This window comes from Notechis scutatus, chromosome Z (genome assembly GCF_049901735.1).
Source record: "Notechis scutatus isolate UNSWTSFEM ecotype Mainland chromosome Z, rNotScu1.2, whole genome shotgun sequence".
NCBI lineage: Eukaryota > Metazoa > Chordata > Lepidosauria > Squamata > Elapidae > Notechis > Notechis scutatus.
This window is the reverse complement of record NC_142025.1, coordinates 72,846,825-72,868,179: the sequence shown is the minus strand read 5'-3', so window position 1 is coordinate 72,868,179 and position 21,355 is coordinate 72,846,825. Positions and strand designations below refer to the sequence as shown.

At 37.0% G+C, this 21,355-nt stretch overlaps 1 protein-coding gene across 7 annotated transcripts in view; it reads left to right on the top strand.

The window, feature by feature from the left end:
- The window catches only part of TPK1 (thiamin pyrophosphokinase 1), a 397,642-nt gene that overhangs the window by 74,962 nt on the left and 301,325 nt on the right, over positions 1 to 21,355 (top strand). For all 7 annotated transcript variants that reach the window (XM_087945983.1, XM_087945977.1, XM_087945980.1 and 4 more), the window contains exon 3: positions 9,706 to 9,780. In XM_087945983.1, coding sequence (XP_087802109.1) covers positions 9,706 to 9,780 — 75 coding nt within the window. The remainder of the gene's footprint in view (positions 1 to 9,705; positions 9,781 to 21,355) is intronic.

Sequence of the window (21,355 nt, the reverse complement as noted above, 5' to 3'; positions counted from 1 at the left end):
ATTTTAATGGCTGTAGGTGTTGGTCCTCAAAATATTTATAATATTGTGAGATCATCTGGTGCCGTGGCTTTATCTGTTTTCATTTTTTAAATAACTTCTGATATTTCAAAGATAGTTACTGGTTCATTCATAAGTTGTTGCTGAATTTGTGAGAATTTAGATAAATGTTGTCTTTATAAATAATCATTATTTTTTTGCATGTCCAGATCCTGTTTTTTGGAGTGGTGGTGGGTGGTGGGAACCTTTATTGAAAATTTACATATTAAAATACATACAAATATATCTATTAAAAAAGTATGTTAATACATTTCACCATCGTTTTCCTGACAGTACAAAATCTTGGCTGTATTTATGCATTCCAAATGTCCATCCATTTCAACAGATTCTCATTGACCATACAAATATAGAAAATATATTTTTATCTTTTTAACCTATATCTTTCATATTTTGCTATCTATCCATCGGTACCAATTATTGCAAATTGTATAGTATTCCGAGTCCTCTTTGTTATTTAATTCCATGGTGATCCATATCTGCGCATTCAAAATTTTTACCAATTATTACCCCATCTGATGGTGTGGTAGACATTTTTCAAGCTTGTGCTAGTGCAATTCTTGCCGCCGTAATAATATGTATCATCAAATATTTAATCTTTTAAGGGTATTTGCCCTTAATAATCCCCAGGAGAAACAATTCAGGCTTCAACTCTAAACTACAGTGGGTAATTTCAACTAGCCATGTTTGTATTTTAATCCAATATTTTTTAATTTCCGGGCATAGCACCAGACATGGAAGAAGGTACCTTGTGGTTGTTTACATTTCCAACAGTTTGGGTTCAGACTAGGATATATCTTTGCAAGCCTAGATGGCACTAAATGCCAACAATAAAACATTTTGTATAAATTTTCTTTGTATGCAACAGACTTTGTTAGAGAAAAAATTCTTATTCCACATTTTCCCCCTCTCTTCTAACTCAATATTATGTCCGAAATTTTTGGCCCAAGCTAACATTGGCCCTTTTACTATTTCCTCTTCTAAATCAAAGTTTAATAAGTAGTTATATATTTTGGATATTAATTTCTCTTCTGTTCCTAGTAATAGTTTATCTAATTGGGTTGCTTTCATTTCAAATCCGTATTTCTCTAAATCTTTTTTATATCTTGTTTGCAATTGAAGATATGGCCACCAATCTATAATTATTCCCTGAGTTTTTAATTCTTGGTTTGTTTTTAATATTCCTTGATTGTCCAAAATTTGATCATATCTAACCATTTTACCAAAGTCCAGTGTGTTGGGTTGGATCATTGTCTCCATAGTGGATAACCAGCCTGGGATTTTAGTATGTTTTTTCCTAATTTCCTCCCAGGTATTTATCAGCAATTCTCGTAAAATATGTCTATGAAAATACAAGTGTTTCTTATTTCTGGTATTCCATATGAAGGCATGCCATCCTATTTGAATATCATGTCCTTCCAATGTCAAAATTTCCTATTATCTAAATTAATCCAAATTAAGGATGCTGCTTTATAATAAGTCTCCCACACTGGGAGTCCAAAGCCACCTCTACTTTTACCAGCCCTGTAAATAAACTAATTTTATTCACTTTTCCCCCCCTGATCATATAAATTTCCTAGTTATTTTATTTAAATCTTTAAAAAAGTTTTTAATCTAATTTTATGGGTATAGTTTGAAATAAATAAAGCAATTAGGGTAGCATAGTCATTTTCATTATTGCAATTTTCTGTAAAAGTGAAAGCTGTAAATTTCCCCCATTTGTCCAGATCTTTTCTTATTTGCTGTAATAATTTGGTATAATTATCCTTTTTTAATGCTGAACATCTTGCCCTTTAGCCAAACACCTAAATATTTTACTTTTTTTGCAATTTGAAGCCCCATTTCTTCTTCTAATTTTCCTTCATCTTTCACAGTTAGATTTTTAACTAGCATTTTGGTTTTTTCTTTATTAATTTTAAGGCCTGCTGCCTCCCCATATATCTTATCTCTAGCAACAATATAGGTCCAGATTCTAGTGGGTCCTCAATAATAAATACCATATCATTGGTAAAAGCCTGTAGTTTGTATTCTTCTTTTTAAATTTTAGTTCCTTTTATATCTGTATTTACTCTAATTCTTGTTAATAGTGTCTGTAGTGTCAGGATGAAAAGTAGAGGTGACAGTGGACATCCCTGTCTGACTCCTTTCATTATCTTGAATGAATTCGTCATCTCCCCGTTTATCACTCGTTTTTTTAAGTAGAATAAATCACTTCTAACATTTTTTTGAATCTTTTTCCAAATTTCATAATTTTGATTTGTTGAATCATAAATTCCCAATTTACATTATCAAAAGCTTTTTGTGCATCTAAGAAGACTAGGGCCGCTTGACTTCCTGAATGTGCCTCATAGTACTCAATTAATAATTGTTCTTGTATTGTTCCTTATTTGTCGCGTTGGGAGAAATCCATTTTGATCTGAATGTATTCTTTCATTCAATAATTTTTTTCAACTTTTCCGCCATAATACTCATGAATGCTTTATAGCAGCAGTCGCCACTGGTGGGCCGTGAGAAAATTTTGGTGGGCCGCAGAGAAATGATACCCCCAGAGCACCCCCCCAAAGTAATTAATCCAGGCTACGCAGAAACACAAGGCTGCACTGCCCACATGGCCCACGGGAACTCTTCCCGCCCACTCACTCCTTATCCGGCAAACTTGCCTGCTAAATTGCTATTTTTCCTTTTTCTGACCATCAGCTGTTCTGCTGTGCCGGGAGATTTAGATTAGCTAGGAAGTAGGAAATGGTTGGATTTCTTGCTTTCTAGCTAGTCTTTAGATCTTCGGCTGTGCTTTTAAGCACAGCCGAACCTCCCTTAGGATTGAAGGTTCTATTATTCAGTGTAGACTCACGGCAAGCAAATTTTATGTGATAGACTGAGCTAGCTGATGGCAGAAAGATAGATCACTGAATGATTCTGTGAGCAACTCAAACTGCCTGCCTGTTTTGCCTAATTTCGGGTAAAGGTTGCTCTTTTTTATAAAAAATTCAATATTTACATACATGGCGTGTTGTGAGTTAATTTTGTGAGTTTGCTTTCAAGCAAATTTTATGTGACAGACTGAGCTAGCCAATGGCAGATAGATAGATCTCTGAATGAATCTGTGATTCTGTGAGCAACTCGATCTGCCTGCCTGCTTTGCCTCATTTTGGGTAAAAGTTGCTTTTTATAAAAAAAAATCAATATTTATATAAATATTTATAATATACATACAAGACATGCCCAGCCAGTCACAAGACCACCAAGCCACACCCACAAATTAGGCCACACCCACAGAACTGGTTAGTGGTCCCTGGGATTTAAAATTATGAGTTTGGTGGTCCCTGAGATCCAAAAGGTTGGCAACCCTTGCTTTATAGTCGGCATTTAGAAGGGAGATTGGTCTATAGTTCTTAATTTGTTTGATATCTGTATCCTCTTTTGGAATCAAGGTAATATATGCCTCTTTCCATGAGTCTGGTAGCTTTGCTTTTGTCAATACCTCATTACAAACTTTCAATAGTAATGTTTCTATCGACTCTCCCAAGTTCTTATGGAGTTCCCCTGGCAATCCGTCCGGTCCTGGAGTCTTACTATTTTTTTGTTTTCAAATTGCTTCTTTTAATTCGGTTAATGTTATTTCCTTATTTTGAAGTTCCCTTTTTTCTTCCACTAATGAAGGCATAGTTTCTTCTTTCAAATACTCATTTATTTTTCCCATTTCTATCTCTCCCTGGCTATGAAGATTTTCGAAGAATTCTTGTGCAATTTCTTTTTTCTTATCAATATTAGTTTCATTTTTGTGAGAATTTAGATAAATGTTATCTTTATAAATAATCATTATTTTTTTGGTTATCCAGATCCTGTTTTTTTGGAATGGGCAAAGAACTTTGGGTATATTATAATTTTTGAACTATGGGAAAACATATGGATGAAGAGTTTAAAATTTACATTAAATTATAATTTAAAAGAAAACTTTTATAACATGATGTACCATTGATATTTAACACCAGATAAACTCAAAAATGTATAGAAGTATTTCAAATATATGTTGAAAATTTAAATGTAAGGAAACAACTTATTATCTTTGATGGACCTATGACAAGCAAAATAATAAAAATACTGGCATAAGATTAATATTTTAGTACTGAAGATTTTTAGAATTCTTAAACTGAATATAAAAAATATACCAGAGACTTTTCTATTAGGCTTAATGGAGTAATAAATTGAAAAAAAATTGGAACTTTTTAATATAAACAACAGAAAGAATACTTTATGCACAAAAATGGAAAGGTACCTTAATTCCCATAATGAATAATTGGTTGGAAAAACTGATGGAACTAGCAGAGGTGGCTAAATTTACTGCATTAATCAAAAAAAGAACACATCCAACTTTACTTATTTGAAAACCATTTCTGGATTTTATGCTTGAGATGGAATAAAATGAAACCTTCATTTTGGGTTTTGCTGATGAGATATGTTTGTTGTTATAGAAATAACTAGTACATATTAGCATGTAAAAAGTTGAGGCTGTAATATCCTATTCTACTGCACTGAAAAGATTTGGAAGCCAATGCTTTTCTTTTTTTTCCCTTTTCCCCTACACTTTTTTTCCTTTCCCTTTCCCCATTTCCTCATTATTTTCATTTTCTTTTCTTTTCAATATCCTAATAAATTTAATAAAAATGTAAATGTCAAGAAAAAAGAAGGAAGAATTTCAAATACAAAGGGGAAGAAGTAGGTGGAAAATCCATACATTAAATTTTAGTATACTTAAAGTCTGAAATCAGCAACTATATTTTAGCCCATGCCCCATTGGTAAATTTCTACCAATCCCATAGTGGATGCTTGATACTACAATTTGAGAATTGATTAAAATGTTTACCATTTGGGAAGAGGAAACTGAATAGCTTTTCAAATGCTTTTGAACTAGAATTTTAACTTCAATATTAAATTAAAGTCAGAGTAGAAACATATGGCAAAATTTCAAACACACTATGATTTATAAAAAATCAAAATCATATTTGAAAGTGTAAAAACAAATAATTCACCAAGTTAGTACTTGCACTTTAACCACTAGTTGACTCTGTAAACTTAATAATAGAGTCCAGCCTATGTAGTATAATGGTTCAGTTATTGGACTCAAATTGGAGACGTTCAAGTTAAACACAACTTCAGGCATAGATATTCACTGCATTAATCTCTTTCAATCTGTTATTTTGTCAGCCAAACATACCTTGCAGGATTCTTAAGATAAAATTAAATGAGATCATGAGAATATGATTCTTGATCTACTAGATTCTCACCCAGATGATAACGATGATAATAATGCCGTTAGTTTCAAAGTATTTTTAGAAAGTATGCTTAAATAGAGAGGTGATTTTTGAGATATGAGAATATGGTGGTCATTACGTGCAACATTTTGGTGAGAAGGCTCTTGGAGCCCTAGTACAGACTAGCCCGCCTATCCCGTCCTCTCCCTACCCTGAGACACCTCATGCTATGCTTTCTGCCCCTTGCATCCCCACAAGAATTTTCCCACTGGATCCCCCAAGCATTATCACATGAGTTCATGAATCTTTGGGAGGGGGCTAGCAATCAGCTGGGTTTACACTAAAACTGGTTTAGACATGCCATACATCTTGTGCAGAAGATTGTTGCGATGCATATCTTGCTTGCTGTGGTGCAATGCACTACTATTTTAATTTTCTGTAATGTTTTAGAACATTGTAAACATGTAAATAAAAGAACCTCAGAGTTGCTATGCATAGTAGCATAGATATTGCAGTATGCTAATACTGTCTGTATCTGTGGTGAATATAGGATTCTATCACATTGTTATTTTATACCAGCCAATGACTCTGATGAATACTATATCTATTGTTAAGCACATCGTGAAAGGAACTGGTCTGAGAAGTGTGATTAGTCTTCTCTATAAGATTCAGTCTAATACTTCATTTCACTAACTGTGAAACCTGTAAATCTATGGCTAATATACTTTCTAATTACCATGTTTCCCTCAAAATATGCCCTATCCCAAAAGTAAGGCCTCCCCTGATTTTCTTGGGGTGGACCTAATATACACCCTACCCCAAAAATAAGCCCTAGTAATGGGGGTGGGCGTGGTCCGCATAGGAGGCAGCCTTTTCCCAATCACATCATGGCTGCTCGGCCCCTTAACTGCGGCCCGCGGATCAGCTGAGCCAGCTGAATTGCAGGCAATGTTGTTTGCAAGGGTTTCTTCTCTGACACACATACACACACAGAGACAGACAGACATTTGATAAGAAATGGTGAGAGGCAACTGGGTAAGGGGACTGACCCTCCCCTGCTTCCAGCTCGGCACTGCTCAGGGTGGCACCCTGAAGCTCAGCCACTGCATGGGCGCCGCCCACCTGGCTAGTCCCTAAATCTCTACTGAGCAAACATGTGGCACCTCCGGTGGGCCAGTTTGTGTGCCTTCCCCACCAACACCCGCATCTCTGCCTCCACCTGTTGTTGATGCCACCACTGTGAGGCAAGGGAAGGCAGGTGGTGGGGTGGGGGTGACACCATGCTGTGGCCCCTGCACGCTCAGCCCCTGTTGTCCAATCTGGTGCTCCAACTCTGCTGCATACTTTGCAAGCAAAGACAGGTGGTAGGACGGTGGCTGGAAACGATGAGGGTTTTCATTCCTCACCTCAGAAGGAAGGAAGGAAGGAGGGAAAGGAAGAGTGGTCGCTCGAGGACTGCCTTTTTGTTGGCTGCTCCTCGGCTTTGCTTGCAGAAAGCCAGTGTGGAAGGAAGGGTCTGTTCCTTGTAGATTTGTCCCAACCCTCCCATCCCCTTTGAAACTGGCCACCCTCAGTGGGGATGGGGTGGTGGTGGGAGGAAGAGACCTAGGCTGGGCTGAAGCAGAGGAGAAATGGGAGGGGAGAGAAACCATGTGTCTGGATTCCGGACAATGCCCTAACACAGTTAAGAGGCTCAAGCCACCTGGCAATAAAAATCCAATCTTTTATTAGGAGGACCATGTCAGCATTACAGTAAAGACATCCCCATCATGCCTTGCCTCTAACTCTGTTTCCCCCTCCCCCCAAAGTGTGTCACCTATCATATTCCCCAATGAGGAAATTTCGTGGGTTGTAGAAGTTACTCCCTCCAGGCATTGCTGGTATCCATTGGAGATGGCTTTGGCTTGCTTAGCCAGACTGTGTTGTGTTATGACTGAGGAGTAAATTCCTTGATGCAGCTGCGAGGCTCGATTTCCCATCTCCCTGCCTATGGCAACTCGGGAGAGGGTCAGGAAAGCTTCACCTAAGCAGCAGCTAAGGACGAGGGGCTTTCCCGCCTCTCCACGAGATCTCTCGAGAGACATAACATACAAAAAATAAAGTGCAAAAGCCGCTACTAAAGTCACCAGCAGCGCCTGAAAGTGCTGTGAGTGCCTTCTTGTTTGTTGCCCCCCGCCTTCGGGAACTATTTCACTGCTGCCAGTTTTATTCAGATTATATCCTGGCGTGTTTTGGAAGGGAGAAGGCACAGCTGCAGTTGTTTATGCTGGGGTTTGCAGGGCAGCAGTGAGAGACTGCAGAATTTATTCCTTACAATACATACCTCTTCCTTAAAATACGTACTGGGATGGCACCAGCACTGACGGAAGCAGAGAGTAAACTGTGTGTGTGTGTGTGTGTGTGTGTGTGAGAGAGAGAGAGAGAGAGAGAGAGAGAGAGAGAGAGAGAGAGAGAAATTTGATCCAACCTCAGAGAGTTACTGTATACCATGGCTGGCAGTGGTATGCTCTCTCTGTCTCTCACACACAAAAACACACACAGATTTCTCACTTTCTTTCCCTTCTTTCCTTCCACTGCAAGGTTTTGCATGGAGCAGCAGATCGCATCCCGCAGGGTTGGCCTCAGCACTCACTTGCAGGCCAAGCAGAAGAGCTTTGCTCTTTATCTCCAGAGCCTTTGAAATCCCCCCTCGTTTGCTTTTCTGCCTTAAAATTTTGGGCTCTGGCAGCTGAGCTGCTTCATCCTTTCCCCGGGAGTGTCTTGCCAGCATCCCCTTGATGGCTTTCCTCTCCCCCAACACAGTTCCCAGAGAGGGAGAAGGGGCGAGAGAGGAATGGGGAACAAATGGAAAGGATGCCAGGACTCATGGCACTTCGTTTTGTTTGCACACTGTGTCTCCTGAGAGGCCTCGTAGAGAGTCATCCTTAGCTGCTGGGTGGAGGGCTAGACTGGGCTGAAGGAGAGGATAAAAGAGTGGGGGGAGAAGCAAGTCTCTGCCTGCTGCCAGTGCCACCCACAGTGGTCCAAGTTGCTGCAAACAAGCGGCTAACACCTCAAAAAAAAAAAAAAAAAAGCAAAACTTGCCTGCTTCCTCTTGCACTGCAGAAGGTGGCGAAATGCAGAGAAGAGCCATCCTCCCCTTGGAGAAGAGCCAGGAGGTGTTTCAAGAGTAGGTCAAGCCAGGCTTTATTCAGGTCACTGGCATATTTTGGAAGGGAAAAGGCACAACTGCTATTGCCTTTGTTCGGATTTGCACAAAGATGGAGAGATTTCAGGATTTAATTTTATTTTCCTTCCAAAGCATGCACTGGCAGCAGGCAGCAGACAGAGGCACAGGGCCGCCCACTCCATGTCCAGCAGCTGCTGTAAATACATTTTGGGAGTCCTAATTTTTGCTTTTGATGCACTTGCCACTTGCTTGCAGCTACTGCCACGAGTGACTGCCGGTGCTGCTGCTGGCTTCGTAGGAGCTCTTTGCCCTGCTGGCCCTGCTGCTCTCGGCCACCCTGCTGGGCTGCTCCTACTTGGTATGGGATGAGTCAGCCAAGATTTACGATCTCCAAAGTTTCCTCCACTTCTGTTGGCCTGCCAGGGCCCTTTACCAGCAGCTACTGGTGGGGCTTTACCCGCTGTCACCTTTGGGCTGCTGAGCACCTTCCTGCAGGTCTACTTTGGTGCTCCAGGCTATGAGCTGAGCATGGCGCTCTTCAGGTCCTGGCCCTGGTAGGCACTAGATCTCATGCTGGCTGTTCACGGTGGCGCAGCTCCATTGGCAGCAGGGGGCACTCCAGAGGTCATAGATCTGGGACAACTTGCCCTGCACCAGGCTGGAGCAGTCTAGCAGGATGACTGAAAGCAGCGCTGCCAGGATTGGGGAAGAGACCCTGCGAGTCCAGAGCAGCATAGTCAGCTGTTTGGCAGTCAGCCAGCAGAAGGGTCAGCAAGCAGGGCAGGTGGAGGCCAGGGCGGGCAGAGAACTGTGGTCATTGCAGTCACAGGCAAGTAGGTATTGGGATGGGGCGGTGGGCTTGCTGCCTCTTGTACATGTAAAAAAATAAAACCTCCCCGAAAATAAGCCTGAATGCTTATTTGGGGGCTTAAAAGAATATAAGACTGGGTCTTATTTTCAGGGAAATATGGTATATTAATTGATTTCATGTACTACATTAATACAAGTGCCATATGTCCTTATCAGAGTTTTTAAACATATTCTTTGTAAAACATATTCAAAAGACTGTTTGCTTTCTAATCGTTATGCAATTTGATGTAAAGTTTGCCCATTTCTCCAGAAATAATATAGTAATGTGATATTTCTGTTATTTTAGCTGTAAGATGAGAGGAAGCAAATTGTAGAATTGTAAATCCTGAAAACAATTTGTCAATATTACCTGTCTTTCAGGAAACCTAAAGTTTTGCCTTCTGATTCTTAATCAGCCTTTGAATGAAGACCATTTTTATCATTTGTGGAATAAAGGTAAGAATTAATGTATGCATTTTTTGTTTTTGCTGTCTGGATTCATGGAGAGTGTTTTAGCAACTTTTCAAAGCATGGGAAATCAGAAATCAAGGTCATTGACAAATACTGAAAGAATTTTAGCACAGATATAGCAACAGAATTTGTCCTAGAAAAATGTGCTACAGTAGCAAAGAAATAAAATAAAATCATAGTAAATCAAACGCAATAATGGAATTGATGCACAAATCCATCAGGAACTAACAGGATGAAGCATGATATTTGGGCATTTTACACTTTAGACAATATTAAGCATGGAAAAGTTAAAATTTAATAAGTAAAGAATATATCCGAAAAGTGAGAAAATTGCTAAAGGCAAAATTGAACAGAGGAAATGCCATCAAAGACATTGGCAATACCTGTGAAATATACCCATGGAATTTTTAATTGAACACAAGCTAAACTCAACAGTGAAAACAAAAAAACCAAGAAAACTGATGACTATTCACTATTTATCACACCTTTGTAGAGTTCCATCAGTCAATTGTAAAACACCACACTTCTTGGATCTGTAAATATACTGATAATTCTTGGGAAAATTTTGATGCTTATGAAGGCCAATACCAGCTGAAAAACTGGTATCGGTGTCTTCACAATGTTGTGAACAGATAATAATAGGCAACGCAATAAAGAATGAAGACGCTAAAGTGCTTTGGAACTTTAGAATTGTCATATAATATCCTAAATTTAAGAATTGTTGATAAGAAAGACCAAAAAGAAGTCTGTATAGTGGAGATTGCAATACTTAGAGGCAGCAGAATAGAAGAGAAAAAATTGGAGAAAATCACAAAATACAGAGTCTTGCAACAAAAAATAGAAAGTCTGTGAATATGCCAGTCTAAACATCTGGATGACTGCAATCAACCATAATAATAAATCTGTATTTGAAAATGAGAATGTCAGAGAAAAAAATGGACTTTTATTTGCTATCAAGAAGCTTTCTCTACTGAGCAATGTTTTAGTATAGAATAGGTAACCTTTAGTCACATAAGCCCACCTATATTATAAATCACTACAACTAACAGCTTTATGACTTCAGGTGAAAATAAATAAATCTTCCCTTTTTCGCCAACAGCACTAGTTAACTGATGAAGCAAATTCTGAATTTTAAGTGTCAGTTCCCACTCACCAATAAGGTAGATGCACTTATGTGGGAAAGAGAATCTTAGAAATATTTGCTAATTAAGTTTGTAATAAACTTTGGTTCATCTGTTGCCATTATAATTTTGGGGATATTTGTTTCAGAAAGTTACCAAGAAAGTTGGCTGGTTTCATTAACAGTTTTTAAAATAGTTTCCCCTTTCTTCAGTTATGGATCTGTGGGATTCGAAGAAGCACTATATGACATGGTACCCTTAGATATATATACCGTATTTGCCGGCGTATAAGACGACTGGGCGTATAAGACGACCCCCCAACATTTCCACTCAAAATATAGAGTTTGTTATATACTCGCCGTATAAGACTACCCCCTCTTCCACACACCTTCCACTTTTGCACTTTTTTTTTTTTGACGCACTTTTCTGCTTTGGACAATTTTGAAATGAGCTAATCCAATTTTGAACCAAGAATATGCAAATAGCTATGGAGTTTAGAAATGAGTTTTAAAAATATTTTTCATTGCTTACCATTAAGCGTAAAATATGTTGTAAATAAAATGAGAACACAGGAAACGTTCTCTTCTCAATACAGCTGATCTCTCTCTCTCTCTCTCTCTCTCTCTCTCTCTCTCTCTCTCTCTCTCTCTCTCTCTCTCTCACACACACACACACACACACACACCAAAAACCCGGACACTGAAAAGGCTGCCAAGGAACAGTATATTCAATGCCTTCTCTTTAATCAAGAAACAAGGAATTCCTTAGAATCTTTTATTTTCCCAAAGTGGCCCTCTTTAAAAAAAAAAAATGGAGGTAACACTTTCATTCAAAAAGTCTTCCAGTATCTGGAGTCGCTCAGACATATTGAAGTGAGGCAGGAGAGTAAGTGAAATTTGAAATGATCCAGCTACCGTTTTCTTCCCCTCCCGCCCGAAGGCCATTATCTCCACGTCAAAACGAACGAGGGAGGCAAAGAAGCCAAACACGCTAAAAGGATCTCTTTATTTTCCTACACAAGGTCACACCTACTTTTCCGCATTCAAAGGACAACCTCTCCTCACCACCACCACACACACACCCCAACCCGCAAACCATGTTCTGGGCATTAATCACCATTGCTACATTAACCTGGTAAATTTATACCCTGCCTCCCCCAGTGTTGCTTTGACGGCAGGATTTCACACAGCGGGGCACTCGCTCGCTCTCTTCTCCGCTCTCCCACCGTTCGCACATGTTGGAAGCACCGTAAAACCTGATAACCCACCCGGGGCTCCCCATCCTTAACCTACAGCCGCCTGCATGCAAAACCTGCGTGCAAAAAGAAAAAAAGAAAAAGAAAAGTACGCCGCACGTGAGGATCTTCGAATCCTCTCCTCCCCACACCGCTAAGGAAGGAAGAGGGGGAAAGGTTGTGCAGCGTGTGGCGCAGTGACACCCGCCACACACACACACACACACACACCGCTCCCCCAGCCTCCCTCCCGGCTGCAACTCAAGCTCGAAGTGGGAGTCGGAGTCCTCCCGGCGTATAAGACGACCCCCCACTTGGAGGCATGTTTTTCAGGGCAAAAAAGTCATCTTATACGCCGGCAAATACGGTATATATCATGAGAGGTTTGAAGTTATTTTCATGGGAAAATCAATGCTGGTTATAAATTCTTATTTTTAAGTTTCTTACAGCATCTGTAAGCTGAGCCAAAAACCTCTTTCCAAGACTCATTTATTGAGTTTTCAACAGCCAGAAAAATAGAAAGTGAAGCAAATTAGGATTTTGGCTATGATTAGACAACAATAACAAAAGCTAATTTGTTGCAAGATTCATTTATCAGAACAATTTATAATGGAGATATATTATATATAAACATGCAATTTTATTAATGCTTCAGCTTTGCCTACATTTGCCTTAAGAAGATGTCCTGTTGAATTAAAAAAGCTGCAAAAACTGAACTGTAAAAGTGTTTGTTGTAAACTGTCTACTTCAAATTTTATTCTAGCTAGGAATTGATTAGGTTACGGCAGATGTTACCATGTAATCTTGGTATGAGGGTTGGAAGGACTATCAAGAATCTGAGTGCAGACAGGCTAGTTACATTAATGATGCATTAACTCCTTGTCTTTTGATAGGATAGACAGGTAGAGGAAAAAAGAGTTAAATTTGAACTTGTTGCTGCATGTCTCTCCCTCCCTCCCTCCCTCCCTCCTTCCTACCTATCCATCCTTTCCCACCTGGTTTTCTGTTATATCTATATTGTCAAATCTCTCCCTGCTAGCCTTTGAACCAGAAATCATGCGGGTATTGTGAAGTCCCTATTTTAAGAAATAAGAGAACTTAAATAGGATTTCTTGCTGTCATTTTACTTTTCTGGAATTACTTCATACTAGGGCACTGTGGAACATTGAAATAGTACTTAAATGTTTTCTTTCAATATTGCTCAGAAATTGTTGCTTAACATCCCTAGATCAGTGTCAGGAGTCAATTGTCAGAATGAGGGTATCTAAATTTATCTTTGGCCAGGACCCTTGGAACATGAGATTGAGTTTCATCATTATTAGATGGCATAAAGGTTGTTTTCTTTGTCATCTTTACCATTTGTAATATGAAGATCTTGACGCTACTTATATTTTGTTTATAAATACCTGGCTTCTATTATATGATATTGTGTCATTTAAGATTCATTGAGAAATAAAACTCATAACGTGTTAACATTAGTATAGTGACATAAATACAATTATAATAATAATTCTATTTTTAAGTGTTGCAAATTAAACATTACTATGGAATGATTTTTTTCTAAAATTGGGCCTTAGGAAATAGTAAGATTTTTTTAATTTTACATTAAATCAGATTGGTATTCTGGAAAACAGGATTAAACATCTAGTCTAGGAGGTCCTGCAAGAAATCTCTGTCATAGTGTAACATTGCATTTGTAATAGACCTTCTTAAGATCTTGCGTACTCTGCTAGAGAGAATATGGGAATTTAAATCCGATATTTCTGGAAAATTCCCAACTTCTCCATAATACTGTACTTCAAGCATATAAAGCTTAAAAGACCAGTAGTCTAGTTCGTTATTTAATAATTGAAGTTTTCACATATTAGCAGAAGATCTGTTTTATGAAAGATTTCCTAAAAGATGCTTAACAAGAACAGGTAAGTATGGTTCAGCCCAACTTGCCAAAGTTATTACACAGCATGTGTTTTCTACTCATTCTCAGTGGCCTCATTCTCAGACAAGGGAATTTTTAAAACAGGGAGTTTTAGACATCAATGCACAAACTTGGATAGAGTTATAGGTTCAAAACAATTTTTTAAGTTGGTGTCTAAGAAACAAAATATTTTGCAATCTGGAAAATGCCTATCAATGAATCTGTCACAATTAAGAAAGGTCTACTCTAGAGAAAGATTTGAGTTATTGGATTCCATGACCAAATCTAGCTTGTCCTATCATGTCCCTCTGGCTTGCTTATGTGCTACCCCAGCCATTGAAAATATTGCTCATTTGTTGTTCAATTTATCACTGTATTACTTTCTATATAGTTTATCCTGGAATCAATTTTATTTTTCTTTATTTTTCTTTTGATATGGTCATAAGACTAACCAATAAATAAACTGTTCTATTTTCTATTTCCTAAGGGCAGTGTAATGGTATTTATGAATGAATATGGGATATTGGGCAAAGAAATGCTACCTGGGAATGGTCATATAAGAGACATTATAGCCTACAGGTGCAAAATGAGCTGGACAATAAGTTTGGGCTAAATAGGTGATGGTGATGGTGGGGCAGTTCTATTTCAGTTTCTGTTTCAGACATGCAAGGTTTTGTTAATTTAGCTTGATATAATATATAATTAGTTTATCTGGCTGTGTTCCTAGTTGGACTACTAGTTGGTAAGACTGCAAGGCATTGACATCATATTTTCAAGCTCTTAGGTTATTTTTTTTATTTAAACTTGACTTTTTCAAAGGGTAAATAATATGAAATACTCAGGATGCATATGATTCTAACTCAAAATATTTAAGATAGTTAAACAGATAGTTAATTAATGTCTGATGGATCTTAATACAAGAGCAGTAAGGTATAGTTAGCTCCTTATTAGGATTTTGGAGGATTGTTTTAATATTTCAGAAAGTTCTCTACAAGCGAGAACATAAGAAATAACAAAGCTCTATTAGGCAAAGTGTTTTGAACAGGAACACTGCATTCAGATCATCCCTATCCTAATTAAGTGTTATTTCTGCACTGGGACTTTTTAGTAAAATCCAACAAATCTTTTAACATTTGAGAGACAGGATATGCTGAATTCCTGGAAAAAGAATGTTGTTTGCATAAATAATAAAAGATTAGTCTTCTGTGTTATTTTAAAATGAAGGGAAATGAATAATTTATATTTCAATACAATCCTTTGAGGTTCTTGACCTTAAGTTCTTAATAACTGAACAACTGCAGTGGAGAATTACTTTGAAGTATTTGAAAATAAAACTTAATGGATCATGGTAGAACTTTTAAAAGGCAGAACTTTTAAAAAGGAAAACTATTATGATTCCTTTTAACATTTAATTATGATACCAATCCCATTAGAGACTTGTATTTTCAAAAATAAATTATGCTCTAATAGTTGCATATATTCTATCAGCACTAAGTATATTTTTAAAATGTAGGTCGTCCCTGAAACAATTGTTCTCATAAAATTACTGAGAAGTATCACTATCACTGGTAAAATGAAGGTTGAGAGTAAGTGTAGATCAAAGTTTTAAATAACATTGTCATTAGTCTTTGAAGCTCCAATTCTAATATGGAATTGTCATGACTAAATAAGCAGCTTTACATTCTGAAATACAAGAACTCTTAAAGAAGGACATTATAAAACTAGATGCAAGCTGGCTGGTTTGCTAATATTCTGCCCTTACTCTTCTAAAGCTAACCAATGTTCCATTAAAGTTTAGCAATAATTTGTCTATGAATACAACCCCTCCTTTCCTTTCCCATTTTAGAATCAACTGTTACTTTCATTGCACTTTCATCAACTTTCTGCTTAAAATAAGATAGTTTGCTTTCAAACTATATTTATAATATTTAGGTAATACAACTGCATTGGGTCAAATTGTTGCAGCTAATTAATACATTAACCATTTCACTGTCCAAATACGGTAGTTTTTAGGTCATATTTCACTTTAATTGATACAGATGGTTTTCAAAGTTATTTGTTTCTTTTTATTCTGATTCTGCAAGACTTTAATGAACATGTGTATGGTGAGTTTTCTTACAGTTCTTACAATCTTGATAAGTTATGCTGGCACAGAGATTCTCCATGTCATTGATGTTATTGTTCTTGTGATATGTTTTCAAATTTCATGAATCTTGTATGAGATTCACTATTCAGATCCAGCTTTTAGTATTTCCAGTATTGCATATCTCATTTCTACTATTTCTTTAATGACTTTTTAATTCTGTAGCCAAAATGTAATAAATTAATTCATTCTGTAGCCAAAATGTAATAAATTAATTATGCATTGTTCCCCCCCAATATTGAAATATCCTCTTTGTGTTATTTATATGTCTATGTCTACATGCACCTGTGTCTATCTGCTTTGCACTTGTTAATTTATTCTTGTCTTTAAGAAAAGTTGAAAATATCTGAGCTTGTATTTTTGCTAATTATGTACTGATAGTTTTATTTGCATCTTTAATAACCTTGTTTAAATAAACTGATTATTTTATAGACATCTTAATATGTTGTCAACTTTACAACATTTAGAGACCCAGTTTTTTATAACTTTAGTTTTAACTAGGCTATAATTGATGTGACTTTGTTGAGCCCCATGAATATTTTTTGTTTGCATGTAGCCTCAAGATGATCTTAAGTGAATTTTAATTTAATTTATTATTGTTTGTGGGGGAGCATCAAAAGACCAGTTAAACTAGGTGTCTCTTCTACTTTGTTGTTGGACTCTGGGCAAAAAATATTTCCCATTTTACTGAACTAATTTCAGTGGAGACCTGGTTGTGGAATAAACAATGCAAAATATATTGATAATAACTGAAACTATGTCTTTTGTTGTCTTAGACTCTGTGATAAAAATAAAAAAACAACCGGAGGCTGTGAACAAGAGCTTTATTATTAAGCTTTTGCAAAAGGGAGTTCTGCTCATGGCAGAAGACATTTTCCTCAGGAGGGCTGGGGTTTATATACAGGTTCAGATATACAGTCTCTGCCCCTTTCCTGGGTTCACAATCTATCCAAGCTATGTATTTCCCTACCCCACACTTGTTTCCTTGTCCTTGGAAACTACCCTCGTTCTCATGGCTTCTTCCTGTTATGGTCCTGTTATGACCTTCTGTAATACAATAGATCATTAACCAGTTCCTATTGGGTCATGTTAACCTAGCATTTCCTTCTCATATCCTTATGCCAAAAAATACAGACTTGCTATTACTTTAGAACATAATAAGTTACAAAACAGTACATGTTTATTAGATTATAGTTATATAACTGTCCAATAATCATTCCACAGTTCATATATCACATATATCGGATTCTTTTCTGTTCTGATGGATGGATGGATAAATATGTGGATCCTGCCATAAAGTGGACCCTGCCATGGCACAGGAATGATATATCTATAATTTGTGTATGTAAATGTAATATATACACATCAAGTATGTATATGCATATGATAGATATAGAGGTAGAGATATATAGATATAGATAGATATAGAGATAGATATAGAGATAGATACTTTGGTCTATGAAAATTAATATGGTAAATGAGTTATTTTTTAACTCATTTTTTAGATCTTAAGTTCTTTTTAAGAACTAAAATTTTAAGATCTTAATTAAGTATACAATAGTTTTATACTTAAAACTCATACCACATAAAAAACTATTGCAGTGTATTATATGTAAGGAAGATACCAATATATTTCTTAATGACTCAGTAATGTTTGACAATGGTTTTTGATTCCAAATAATTAAAGATTACACCCTAGATTATATTGAGAAAATAAAAATATGAGGAGTGACCAAAGAAGACCTTTTTCTCCAGAGATAGAGATTTATGTGCAAGGTTCAATACTACTGCTCAGATCAAGTTTATTTCTCAGTGACTATCCTTTGAGCAGACACTTTAATCAGTATTTGGGACTTTTAACTGAAAAAGGAGTAGCTCAAACTAGCAGCAGTTTAGAAAGGATGAATATAGGAATCTGCATTCTTTCTTGTATGGAGTAGATTAGAAATTAAAATTAATGGAAATAATATGAGAGAAAATTCAACAGGATAATTTTGTAGTTTCCATTTATCATATATGGTCATTTAAGTTTTTTTCACTTCACAGCTGTCACCTTTACTTAATGGTCACAAATATAGTCATAAAATCAGCCATAGTCATGTGATGATGATTGCTTTGCATTTGTTACAACTTACAATTGAAATTGTGGGCTCAGTTACAGTCTTAAGTCGAGGATTATTCATATGTAGTATTTGGCATGCATACAAAGTATATTAAGTTTTTTCTGATATTTTCTTGCTGATGATACATATAACATTGTTATGACAATACCTCTCTCATTGGAATCCTTGAATATAGTCATATGGATTGAATTACAGTATAAATAGAGATATGACTGAAGTACATAGCAGCAGTACTACATAAAGTAAGTGAGATGCTTTTCTGATCATAGGTTCAATTGTATTACAAGCATGGGGCAGGAATGAGAAAGAGAAGGAAGTGCAGCCATCCCCTTCAAGCATTCATAAAAATCAATATAGGTTGTGACAACCTTCATTTTGTGAGATGGTTCTTTATTCATCAACAAGCTTTTTCTAATAATTTTATCTACAAAGGTTGTTTGTGATTTTTGACACGATGGGTTAAGGATATATTTTTATTCTTGCTGATTAATATTTTATAGCATTGAATACTTACCTTGTGTTGCTGTGGAAATTTATATAAAAGTCAATAATAGGACAACGGTTTCTCCAAATCGGAGAAAATACAGAATTTGGTTCAATATCCCTCTGAAGTTCAAAATAAAAAATATTCAGAACTAGCTTGATACCTGTGCTTCGCTATGAAAGTATGTGGTCGGGCTTAGTTTTTTGGGAGAAAAATAAGGAAAAAGAAATTCTGTCTCTACCTACCAGCATCCATAGATATTCATCTGGCTAGCGTCCTGTCAGTGTGTGAGAGAGTTGAAGGCTGTTTGGAAACTGAAAGACTATTTGCTGTGTGAAAAAGAAGGAGACAGCAAGGAGCCTAGGCATGGCTTAGTTAAACTGTTCTGTACTAAAGCTGCTTTGTGCTGTGAAACTAAAACTGAAACTGAAACTCCTCTCCTCTCCTTGTTTTGCATTTGGAACAGATTTCTTTTTAGGTGGGGAGGGGAAGTAGAACAGCATCAGAGCATGTTAATAACAATATACAAAATACTAATGCTGTGATGGTCATTTTGAAAAAATCCTTTCTTAGTGAGCACCTAGAAGCCAAGAGGAACATACGTGTCAAATTTCAAGTTTGTAGGCTTTATGGTTCTGGAGATTTTGTGATGATACGTGAGTGGTATTTCAGTTTTATATATATATAGATTATCATATCACCTAATATCAGCTATACAGATGAAGAAATTCTACAAATAACTGCACTCCTAAGTGCACAACAATTGTTACATTCCCCCCCAAATTGTATATTTTCAAATAGCATTTGAACAGGGCCAGCATTACAGGAGATTTTACATCTCATTTATCAGCTTCTGTTGGAAAAAAAATGTTTAGTGGTTCTCACAGCAACTATATACGATGATACAGGTTTTTTTGTCACATTGATTAATACTACGAAATTCTGGCATCTTTATTAATCTTTTAATTTGTTACAACCTTTGCAGTTGAGAAATGATTACCAAATAAACTTTTCCTTGATTAACTTCAGTGGTGCTTTGATAAAGTACAGGTATTATGATCATAAGAGAATAGATAGATTTTGTCAATGCCAACACCAGCCATTTTAGTGGATCAAGAATTCTTACATTACTAATATTTGCCTGGCCTTATTATCTGTCTGACTGGGCTATACATATTTTTGTTTGTTAATATTTAATATTTTCCCAAGGCAGGCTAGGTAATAGTTTATCTTCCTTTTTCCCCATGACAACCCTGTTAAATAAGTTGGCTAAGGGCTGAGCGACTGATCTAATATAATGTTGCACGGATGATACAAGGCAAAGATGTTTCATAGCTGAGATTGGATTTGAAGCCAGAGTTTCCATTTCTATTCCATCAAATTAAGCACTGCATTATTCTGGCCTTTATATATGAAGTATTTTATGAAGTATATATTAATATACTTATATATATGAAGTAATATTATCTGCAGACACAAGGCATGCAAGGGAGAATCGTGTGCGTATGTGCAGATGCATTGCACACAAAAGGGAATCACACATGCATGCGCAAAGATGTGTGGCGTGTGAGGGGGAATCGTATGTGCATGTGCAGAGATGCATGGCATGTGGGAGGAATCGTGTATGAATGTGCAGATGTGCAATGTGCGAGGAAAGTTGCGTGCACATGCACAGGGGCATGGGGGGCCCCAGCACACATTGCCTTCTGGATGCTGGCACACGAGTGTGCACAAGCGAGCACGTGCACAATTATCGGCACAGGAGCCGAAAAAGGTTAGCCACCACTGGCCTATATTATTCCAGACAAGTGGCAGTCCAACCTCTTTTTAAAAGCTTCCAGTGGTGGAACACCCACAACTTCTGGAGGCAAGCTGTTGCATTGGTTAATTGTTTTCACTCTTAGGAAATTTCTCCTTAATTTTAGATTGCTTCTCTCCTTGATTAATTTCCATTCACTGTTTCTTGTCTTGCCTTCTATTGCAATAACCTAATCTCACCCTGTAGCCCCCAGAATTAGGAAAATGTAATGCATAGTAAAGTTGGGGGCAGCCAAAGGTATCGTGACTCTTACTCATGTTCTTCCCAGATTTTCCTTGGTCTAGTAACTTCCAGAGCAGTGGAGAAAGAAAGCATAGAGTGAATCATGAATGGTGTTCCATTCCCTTAGTTTCCTTAAAAGTCAGAAATTAATGCTGACTTGAATGGGACCACAGCTTTCCACATGCTGTTTCATAAGGATTCAGGATCACATCTATTTATTCAGTTCCAGTGCCTTTAAATATTTAGCTGAATGCACTGAGGTCAGAGAGAATAGGATTCACAGTCCAAATCTGCCCAGTTTGAGCCCTCCCTATGTTTAGCTAAGTACGTGAATAGAATTAGTATCTTTGCTATTGTATGATCCTGGATCCACCATATACATTACGTTAATGCCTATTAGGGCAAGTATTAATGAAGCTTTAGCATTTTATTGCCTATCTTACCTTAGTAGACAACAGCATATTTTATTTTTAAGATGTTGGATTTGAATTAAAATATT